The sequence below is a fragment of the Oncorhynchus masou genome, chromosome 27 (assembly GCF_036934945.1).
Source record: "Oncorhynchus masou masou isolate Uvic2021 chromosome 27, UVic_Omas_1.1, whole genome shotgun sequence".
Taxonomy (NCBI): Eukaryota; Metazoa; Chordata; class Actinopteri; order Salmoniformes; family Salmonidae; genus Oncorhynchus; species Oncorhynchus masou.
This window is the reverse complement of record NC_088238.1, coordinates 2,060,042-2,071,283: the sequence shown is the minus strand read 5'-3', so window position 1 is coordinate 2,071,283 and position 11,242 is coordinate 2,060,042. Positions and strand designations below refer to the sequence as shown.

Sequence of the window (11,242 nt, the reverse complement as noted above, 5' to 3'; positions counted from 1 at the left end):
TCATAATGCGACCTTTACTTCCGTGTTCTGCGAAGAGAACGATATCCACGTCACAGTGGCCTACAGCGCCTACACATGGACACTTTGTAAAGTCGCGAAGGCGATGACTTAAACCATCTCCTCTCGACCTAAGACAAGGTGGTGTCTCAAACCTTCCTTATACTCTTCTAGATTCAGATAGGTATATGCATCCTGTCTGTGCATGGCCCAAAGACAAAACAATATTTCAGACACCTCACTTTTATTGTATACAAAATGCAGAAAATCATTCACTCCATTTACTTGAAAAAAAAAAAAAAAAAAAAAATGTCCGGGTGGGGTGTATTTATGGTTGGATCTCGTACCCCAGCGGGTCTAGACCCTTATCCAATAAGAGAAGAGACGACTCCCTCATCTTCTGAAGGAACTTCCTCAGCTCATCCTTGGAGAACACCTGAAAGAGAGGGAGAACATAGTTAGCAAAAAAGAAGAGGAGGATGGGAAAGTAGACGAGGGAAAGAGAAGAAAGCAACACAGTGACAGGGAGAGATACTGTAAGATAGTGTTGATATTGTGTAGAGCTACAACGTTGAAGTGCTTTCTACTCTTTCTACTCCTGCATCGCTTGCTGTTTGGGGTTTTTAGGCTGGATTTCTGTACAGCACTTTGTGACATCAGCTGACGTATGAAGGGCTTAATAAATACATTTGATTGAAGCCGTCAGTCCAGGCTCACACTCAACCTCCGTCTACCCAGAGATTCAGCCTGACTGGCGGTGCGTTCCAACAGTCTAAAGTGGGCTCCTCTCCTAGTCTCATTGCCTTCATCAGTACTGATGTGAAAGAACTGGACAGGTGCCAGATGAAGGAGGAGAGGAAGCCACACTAGACTACTAGGTGAATGTCAATAGTGTTTCCTTGAAACCACAGTAGACTTGAGAAGCACCTCAGAGCAGAGTAGTCGCAGATCGTAGCAGACGAAGGAAAGGAGACAGGAGAGAGAAGAGGATGCCCTCAGGCCAGGTCAGACCCCAGGTCAGACCCCAGGTCAGACCCCAGGTCAGACCCCAGGTCAGACCATGGACATATCATGTCTAAACTACAGACCTCGTAGAGGCGGTGTTGGTCTGAGGCGATGATATCAGCCAGTCTGAGACTCTCCTGGTGGCGTTGTGTTCTCTGCAGTACTGTCTGCAACAGGAAGGACATCATGGGCAGACAGAGTCTACGAAGCAGCACCATCTGGTGGCCTCTCTCTGGGTCCTCCTCCGTATCCTGGAATAGAACCACAGTGGTAGAAGTAAGAACACCGTAGTCATGGAGACAGAGAGCTCTAAATACAGGCTGACATGCTAACCCAGCGCTGAGCCCCTCATACCACCATTAATAGTCAGATATACAGACAGACCTGTCTGACGTCAACCATCCAGCCCCCGTCCACAAACAGCAGGACGTTGTAGATCCTCTCCTTCACGTCTTCAGTCAGAGCCTCCAGACGGCCGGTCCAGCTGTCATGTTCCAGCTACAGGACAAGGTCACACCTTTTTAGCATTCTTCATCTGATCCAGGAACAGCTACACTAAAACAAATTAAACTCCTCACCAGTTCACCCATAACACAGAGACTGATCTGGGATCAGAGTATACTGTATACCTGGTAGAGGAGAAGGTCACACCTTTACTATCACTACGCTAAAATAATAGTATTGTTGGCATTAGCATTCTTCACCTGATCCAGGAACAGCTACACTAAACAAATTAAACCCTTTGGTGCACTATATAGTGCGTTTTAATTTTTTTTAAATTCTTATTTTCAATGACGGCCTAGGAACAGTGGGTTAACTGCCTTGTTCAGGGGCATAACGACAGATTTGTACCTTGTCAGCTCGGGGATTTGAACTTGCAACCTTTCGGTTACCAGTCCAACACTCTAACCACTAGGCTACCTGCCTCTAACCACTAGGCTACCCTGCCTCTAACCACTAGGCTACCCTGCCTCTAACCACTAGGCTACCCTGCCTCTAACCACTAGGCTACCCTGCCTCTAACCACTAGGCTACCCTGCCTCTAACCACTAGGCTACCCTGCCTCTAACCACTAGGCTACCCTGCCTCTAACCACTAGGCTACCCTGCCTCTCCTCCACTCTAACCACTAGGCTACCCTGCCGCCCCTCCACTCTAACCACTAGGCTACCCTGCCGCCCCTCCACTCTAACCACTAGGCTACCCTCCACTCTAACCACTAGGCTACCCTCCACTCTAACCACTAGGCTACCCTCCACTCTAACCACTAGGCTACCCTGCCTCTAACCACTAGGCTACCCTGCCTCTAACCACTAGGCTACCCTGCCTCTAACCACTAGGCTACCCTGCCTCTAACCACTAGGCTACCCTGCCTCTAACCACTAGGCTACCCTGCCTCTAACCACTAGGCTACCCTGCCTCTAACCACTAGGCTACCCTGCCTCTAACCACTAGGCTACCCTGCCTCTAACCACTAGGCTACCCTGCCTCTAACCACTAGGCTACCCTGCCTCTAACCACTAGGCTACCCTGCCTCTAACCACTAGGCTACCCTGCCTCTAACCACTAGGCTACCCTGCCTCTAACCACTAGGCTACCCTGCCTCTAACCACTAGGCTACCCTGCCTCTCCTCCACTCTAACCACTAGGCTACCCTGCCGCCCCTCCACTCTAACCACTAGGCTACCCTGCCGCCCCTCCACTCTAACCACTAGGCTACCCTCCACTCTAACCACTAGGCTACCCTCCACTCTAACCACTAGGCTACCCTGCCTCTAACCACTAGGCTACCCTGCCTCTAACCACTAGGCTACCCTGCCTCTAACCACTAGGCTACCCTGCCTCTAACCACTAGGCTACCCTGCCGCCCCTCCACTCTAACCACTAGGCTACCCTGCCGCCCCTCCACTCTAACCACTAGGCTACCCTGCCGCCCCTCCACTCTAACCACTAGGCTACCCTGCCTCTAACCACTAGGCTACCCTGCCCCTGCCCCTCGCCTCTAACCACTAGGCTACCCTGCCGCCCTACGCCTCTAACCACTAGGCTACCCTGCCGCCCCTACACTCTAACCACTAGGCTACCCTGCCGCCCCTACACTCTAACCACTAGGCTACCCTGCCGCCCCTACACTCTAACCACTAGGCTACCCTGCCGCCCCTACACTCTAACCACTAGGCTACCCTGCCGCCCCTACACTCTAACCACTAGGCTACCCTGCCGCCCCTACACTCTAACCACTAGGCTACCCTGCCGCCCCTACACTCTAACCACTAGGCTACCCTGCCGCCCCTACACTCTAACCACTAGGCTACCCTGCCGCCCCTACACTCTAACCACTAGGCTACCCTGCCGCCTCTACACTCTAACCACTAGGCTACCCTGCCGCCTCTACACTCTAACCACTAGGCTACCCTGCCGCCTCTACACTCTAACCACTAGGCTACCCTGCCGCCTCTACACTCTAACCACTCTAACCACTAGGCTACCCTGCCGCCTCTCCCTCTAACCACTAGGCTACCCTGCCGCCCCTCGCCTCTAACCACTAGGCTACCCTGCCGCCCCTCGCCTCTAACCACTAGGCTACCCTGCCGCCCCTCGCCTCTAACCACTAGGCTACCCTGCCGCCCCTCGCCTCTAACCACTAGGCTACCCTGCCGCCCCTCGCCTCTAACCACTAGGCTACCCTGCCGCCCTAACCACTAGCCTCTAACCACTAGGCTACCCTGCCGCCCCTCGCCTCTAACCACTAGGCTACCCTGCCGCCCCTCGCCTCTAACCACTAGGCTACCCTGCCGCCCCTACACTCTAACCACTAGGCTACCCTGCCGCCCCTACACTCTAACCACTAGGCTACCCTGCCGCCCCTACACTCTAACCACTAGGCTACCCTGCCGCCCCTCGCCTCTAACCACTAGGCTACCCTGCCGCCTCTACACTCTAACCACTAGGCTACCCTGCCGCCTCTACACTCTAACCACTAGGCTACCCTGCCGCCCCTCCACTCTAACCACTAGGCTACCCTGCCTCTAACCACTAGGCTACCCTGCCGCCCCTCCACTCTAACCACTAGGCTACCCTGCCGCCCCTCGCCTCTAACCACTAGGCTACCCTGCCGCCCCTCGCCTCTAACCACTAGGCTACCCTGCCGCCCTCGCCTCTAACCACTGGCTACCCTGCCGCCCTCGCCTCTAACCACTGGGCTACCCTGCCGCCCCTCGCCTCTAACCACTGAGGCTGCCCTGCCGCCCCTCGCCTCTAACCACTAGGCTACCCTGCCGCCCCTCGCCTCTAACCACTAGGCTACCCTGCCGCCCCTCGCCTCTAACCACTAGGCTACCCTGCCGCCCCTACACTCTAACCACTAGGCTACCCTGCCGCCCCTACACTCTAACCACTAGGCTACCCTGCCGCCCCTACACTCTAACCACTAGGCTACCCTGCCGCCCCTACACTCTAACCACTAGGCTACCCTGCCGCCCCTCGCCTCTAACCACTAGGCTACCCTGCCGCCCCTACACTCTAACCACTAGGCTACCCTGCCGCCTCTACACTCTAACCACTAGGCTACCCTGCCGCCTCTACACTCTAACTACTAGGCTACCCTGCCGCCTCTACACTCTAACCACTAGGCTACCCTGCCGCCTCTACACTCTAACCACTAGGCTACCCTGCCGCCTCTACACTCTAACCACTAGGGTACCTACCCCCTCTACACTCTAACCACTAGGCTACCCTGCCGCCCCTCCACTCTAACCACTAGGCTACCTGCCGTTTTGGGTACCTGGTACTCGTTCTCCTTCATCTCGTAGGCCACCTTCTCAGTGAACTTGGCCTGAGCCGGCAGGCTGGGCTTCTGAGGGGGGGAGTTCATGTGATGGAACCACTCATTAAACGCCTCATGAGCTTCCTGTGGAGGGGAGGGAAGAGAGAGACACACACCACTTATAACAACTACAGGAGACCTCTCTAAAGACATTCAATCAACAGTCGAGCCAAATCACAGCGCTGCGAGAGCTCGTCCCCCCCTCACCAGGTAAGCGCGGACGCACAGGTGTTCCCTGATGGCGTTCTCATCCTCCGCGGGAAGGGGCGTGTCCAGGCCTAGCTCCTCCCACTGGCGGTAGATCTCCCTCATGGAGTCCTCGGGGACCTTAGCGAACACCACCTTAGCTGCATGGTGTTTCTTACAGGCTGGAGGAGACGACAGAGAGAACAATGGATCAATAACATGGTTGATGTGTCAGTAGTATGAGAGAACAATGGATCAATAACATGGTTGATGTGTCAGTAGTGGAGGAGAACAATGGATCAATAACATGGTTGATGTGTCAGTAGTGGAGGAGAACAATGGATCAATAACATGGTTGATGTGTCAGTAGTGGAGGAGAACAATGGATCAATAACATGGTTGATGTGTCAGTAGTATGGGAGAACAATGGATCAATAACATGGTTGATGTGTCAGTAGTATGAGGAGAACAATGGATCAATAACATGGTTGATGTGTCAGTAGTATGAGGAGAACAATGGATCAATAACATGGTTGATGTGTCAGTAGTGGAGGAGAACAATGGATCAATAACATGGTTGATGTGTCAGTAGTATGAGAGAACAATGGATCAATAACATGGTTGATGTGTCAGTAGTTTGAGAGAACAATGGATCAATAACATGGTTGATGTGTCAGTAGTGGAGGAGAACAATGGATCAATAACATGGTTGATGTGTCAGTGGAGGAGAACAATGGATCAATAACATGGTTGATGTGTCAGTAGTATGAGAGAACAATGGATCAATAACATGGTTGATGTGTCAGTAGTGGAGGAGAACAATGGATCAATAACATGGTTGATGTGTCAGTAGTATGAGGAGAACAATGGATCAATAACATGGTTGATGTGTCAGTAGTATGAGAGAACAATGGATCAATAACATGGTTGATGTGTCAGTAGTTTGAGAGAACAATGGATCAATAACATGGTTGATGTGTCAGTAGTGGAGGAGAACAATGGATCAATAACATGGTTGATGTGTCAGTAGTGGAGGAGAACAATGGATCAATAACATGGTTGATGTGTCAGTAGTATGAGAGAACAATGGATCAATAACATGGTTGATGTGTCAGTAGTGGAGGAGAACAATGGATCAATAACATGGTTGATGTGTCAGTAGTGGAGGAGAACAATGGATCAATAACATGGTTGATGTGTCAGTAGTATGAGAGAACAATGGATCAATAACATGGTTGATGTGTCAGTAGTGGAGGAGAACAACTCTCTCACACAGAAAAGCATTGATCTGTCTCACAGCCTTGTGTGTCACGTACCCAGGAACTTCCTCATGATGGCGTTGCTCTGTTTGAGGGCCTCAGCCCTCTGGGCGGGGTCAAACACCAGCCAATCAATCACATCGATCTTCCTCTGGTCCTCCTGGGGGGGGGTTACAGGGTTAACATGACCACATGGTGTGTGTGTGTTTCATATCGCTGAGGTGCCAGTGTCCAGTGTGTGTTTGTGTGTGTGTTTCATACCGCTGAGGTGCCAGTGTCCAGTGTCCAGTGTGTGTGTGTGTTTCATACCGCTGAGGTGTCCAGTGTGTGTGTGTGTGTGTGTGTGTGTGTTTCATACCGCTGAGGTGCCAGTGTCCAGTGCAGGGGTGAGGTCATGATGAGCGAACTCCTCAGTGTCTCTCTCTCTGATGTTCTCCACCACCATCTTAGTGACTGCTGCCACATCCAGACCTGGAAAGGACAGGACAGTTAGACACCTTTAACAGACTGCTGTCACATCCTGGCCACAACAGGACAGGTAGACACCTTTAACAGACTGCTGTCACATCCTGGCCACAACAGGACAGGTAGACACCTGTACCTTTAACAGACTGCTGTCACATCCTGGCCACAACAGGACAGGTAGACACCTTTAACAGACTGCTGTCACATCCTGACCACAACAGGACAGGTAGACACCTGTACCTTTAACAGACTGCTGTCAGATCCTGGCCACAACAGGACAGGTAGACACCTTTAACAGACTGCTGTCACATCCTGGCCACAACAGGACAGGTAGACACCTGTACCTTTAAAATGTGCAATATGCTCCACCATTTCCTGGTTGCTGAAATTCAAATCGTTCGCCTAATTTCAGTTCATATGACAAAATAAGCAAGTACACTGTAGAGAATCATTGTACCATCGAAACCACTGAAATATATTTTCAATAACCAACAAATAATGTATTTTCAGCGGTTTGAAACCGGTGTACAAGTCTTCAAACCATAAATTGGCCCAACAGGGAGAAGAGTCCTCCATCCATCACTTCTGGAATTATTTGTAGAAAATGTCGAGGAAATCTAACACATTTTAAGTGCGGTCCTCCGGACCTCAATGAAGACCAAATGTGGCCCGGCGGGGCCCCCCCCCCATCCCAGCAGCCTCGGTGTGAGACACTGACCTGCCTCCCTGGCCAGCTCCAGACAGCGTTGTCTCTGCTCAGCCTCGGTGACCTCCTCCAGGAAGAGAGCGTACTGGGCGGTGGCCAGGTCTGGCGGCAGGTGACTGACATAGAAGGCTATCAGATCAACGTGCTTCTCCCTCATCAACAGAGAGATGTAGGCCTTCAGGACATCCACTGATACCTCCTCCTGATTGGGTGGCCGGATTAGAGGGGGTGGGGCATGAGTGGAGAGATATGTGGATTGTGTGAGGAATGGTTGATGTTTATATAGGTGTATGACAACAGAAGTGTGTTTCTCTCGCTCTGTGTGTTTACTACTGTACCTACATGCCCAGGCGGAGGTAGAACAACAGGTGTCTGTGTGTGTTTACTACTGTACCTACATGCCCAGGCTGAGGTAGAACACCAGGTGTGTGTGTGTGTGTGTGTGTGTGTGTTTACTACTGTACCTACATGACCAGGCTGAGGTAGAACAACAGGTGTGTGTGTGTGTTTACTGCTGTACCTACATGACCAGGCAGAGGTAGAACAACAGGTGTGTGTGTGTTTACTACTGTACCTACATGCCCAGGCTGAGGTAGAACAACAGGTGTGTGTGTGTGTGTTTACTACTGTACCTACATGCCCAGGCTGAGGTAGAACAACAGGTGTGTGTGTGTGTGTTTACTACTGTACCTACATGCCCAGGCTGAGGTAGAACAACAGGTGTGTGTGTGTGTGTTTACTACTGTACCTACATGCCCAGGCTGAGGTAGAACAACAGGTGTGTGTGTGTGTGTTTACTACTGTACCTACATGCCCAGGCTGAGGTAGAACAACAGGTGTGTGTGTGTGTGTTTACTACTGTACCTACATGCCCAGGCTGAGGTAGAACAACAGGTGTGTGTGTGTGTGTTTACTACTGTACCTACATGACCAGGCTGAGGTAGAACAACAGGTGTGTGTGTGTTTACTACTGTACCTACATGACCAGGCTGAGGTAGAACAACAGGTGTGTGTGTGTGTTTACTACTGTACCTACATGCCCAGGCTGAGGTAGAACAACAGGTGTGTGTGTGTGTTTACTACTGTACCTACATGACCAGGCTGAGGTAGAACAACAGGTGTGTTTACTACTGTACCTACATGCCCAGGCTGAGGTAGAACAACAGGTGTGTGTGTGTGTGTGTGTGTTTACTACTGTACCTACATGCCCAGGCTGAGGTAGAACAACAGGTGTGTGTGTGTGTGTGTGTGTTTACTACTGTACCTACATGACCAGGCTGAGGTAGAACAACAGGTGTGTGTGTGTGTGTGTGTGTGTGTGTGTGTTTACTACTGTACCTACATGACCAGGCTGAGGTAGAACAACAGGTGTGTGTGTGTGTGTGTGTGTGTGTGTGTGTTTACTACTGTACCTACATGACCAGGCTGAGGTAGAACAACAGGTGTGTGTGTGTGTGTGTGTGTGTGTGTGTGTGTGTGTGTGTGTGTGTGTGTGTGTGTGTGTGTGTGTACTACTGTACCTTGAGCTGCATGCCCAGGCTGCGGTAGAACAACAGGTGTGTGTGTGTGTGTGTGTGTGTGTGTGTGTGTGTGTGTACTACTGTACCTTGAGCTGCATGCCCAGACTGCGGTAGAACAACACCAGGTGTGTCATGAAGCGCAGCAGGTGAGAGGGCAGAGCAGGACTCCTGGTCAACCAGTTACTGAACTCCTCCAACAGACCTGAACACACAAAACACTGTTTTATACTCGCACAGCAGTAACATACCTGGTGACCAGAACCACAAAGTCACCCTGGATAGTGACTGACTACCTCATGTATCTGCATTAACCAGAACCACAAAGTCACCCTGGATAGTGACTGACTACCTCATGTATCTGCATTAACCAGAACCACAAAGGCACCCTGGATAGTGACTGACTACCTCATGTACCAGGTGACCAGAACCACAAAGTCACCCTGGAGAGTGACTGACTACCTCATGTATCTGCATTAACCAGAACCACAAAGTCACCCTGGATAGTGACTGACTACCTCATGCATCTGCATTAACCAGAACCACAAAGTCACCCTGGAGAGTGACTGACTACCTCATGCATCTGCATTAACCAGAACCACAAAGTCACCCTGGATAGTGACTGACTACCTCATGCATCTGCATTAACCAGAACCACAAAGTCACCCTGGATAGTCACTGACTACCTCATGTATCTGGTGACCAGAACCACAAAGTCACCCTGGAGAGTGACTGACTCCATCGTGACTTTTGTCTGACTGTACGGTCATTCCATAGGCTGACACAGACATGGCCATGGACTTAAAATCACAGTCCAGTGAAAATCTCACTTTAAAAGTTATATTCTGTTAACTCATAATAAATAATGTTGTTGACTCATCCGATACTTATTTGTAGCCAAAACATGAATAAATTAAAAAAAAACTCAAATTTATATCTCAAACAGACCGTTTAAAAAAGCTTGGCATTTGCTCATAGAACCTGATGTCATGGTAGAACCTGATGTCATGGTAGAACCTGATGTCATGATAGAACCTGATGTCATGGTAGAACCTGATGTCATGGTAGAACCTGATGTCATGGTAGAACCTGATGTCATGGTAGAACCTGATGTCAGGATAGAACCTGATGTCATGGTAGAACCTGATGTCATGATAGAACATGATGTCATGATGTCATGATAGAACATGTCACGGTGTTTAATTGGCTGCTCTTTAACATAATTAAAACAATAGTAAGGAAAATCGATTTAACTCACATTGTAATGAATTCTGGGTCCTATTTCATTAGAGGTAGAAACACTAGACAGCTAGTTAAAGGTTAATAACAGACTCACCATCACCCAGGAAACACTAGACAGCTAGTTAAAGGTTAATAACAGACTCACCGTCCAGGTCACCCAGGAAACACTAGACAGCTAGTTAAAGGTTAATAACAGACTCACCGTCACCCAGGAAACACTAGACAGCTAGTTAAAGGTTAATAACAGACTCACGTCACCCAGGAAACACTAGACAGCTAGCTAAAGGTTAATAACAGACTTACCGTCACCCAGGAAACACTAGACAGCTAGTTAAAGGTTAATAACAGACTCACCGTCACCCAGGAAACACTAGCCAGCTAGTTAAAGGTTAATAACAGACTCACGTCACCAAGGAAACACTAGACAGCTAGCTAAAGGTTAATAACAGACTCACCGTCACCCAGGAAACACTAGACAGCTAGTTAAAGGTTAATAACAGACTCACCGTCACCCAGGAAACACTAGACAGCTAGTTAAAGGTTAATAACAGACTCACCATCACCCAGGAAACACTAGACAGCTAGTTAAAGGTTAATAACAGACTCACCGTCACCCAGGAAACACTAGCCAGCTAGTTAAAGGTTAATAACAGACTCACGTCACCAAGGAAACACTAGCCAGCTAGTTAAAGGTTAATAACAGACTCACGTCACCAAGGAAACACTAGACAGCTAGCTAAAGGTTAATAACAGACTCACCGTCACCCAGGAAACACTAGACAGCTAGTTAAAGGTTAATAACAGACTCACCGTCACCCAGGAAACACTAGACAGCTAGTTAAAGGTTAATAACAGACTCACCATCACCCAGGAAACACTAGACAGCTAGTTAAAGGTTAATAACAGACTCACCGTCACCCAGGAAACACTAGACAGCTAGTTAAAGGTTAATAACAGACTCACCGTCACCCAGGAAACACTAGACAGCTAGTTAAAGGTTAATAACAGACTCACCGTCACCCAGGAAACACTAGACAGCT

At 49.7% G+C, this 11,242-nt stretch overlaps 1 protein-coding gene across 1 annotated transcript in view; it reads right to left on the bottom strand.

Annotated features, from left to right (window-relative positions):
• Positions 1–235: 235 nt before the first annotated feature.
• The window catches only part of LOC135515553 (nuclear pore complex protein Nup107-like), a 39,624-nt gene continuing 28,617 nt past the window's right edge, over positions 236–11,242 (bottom strand). Inside the window, exons 18-26 of the mRNA XM_064939174.1 lie at positions 9,050–9,165; positions 7,456–7,645; positions 6,631–6,743; positions 6,330–6,432; positions 5,035–5,195; positions 4,786–4,911; positions 1,387–1,500; positions 1,086–1,253; positions 236–433 (exon numbers count right to left, since the gene is read on the bottom strand). Coding sequence (XP_064795246.1) covers positions 326–433; positions 1,086–1,253; positions 1,387–1,500; positions 4,786–4,911; positions 5,035–5,195; positions 6,330–6,432; positions 6,631–6,743; positions 7,456–7,645; positions 9,050–9,165 — 1,199 coding nt within the window. The 3' untranslated portion in view covers positions 236–325. The remainder of the gene's footprint in view (positions 434–1,085; positions 1,254–1,386; positions 1,501–4,785; positions 4,912–5,034; positions 5,196–6,329; positions 6,433–6,630; positions 6,744–7,455; positions 7,646–9,049; positions 9,166–11,242) is intronic.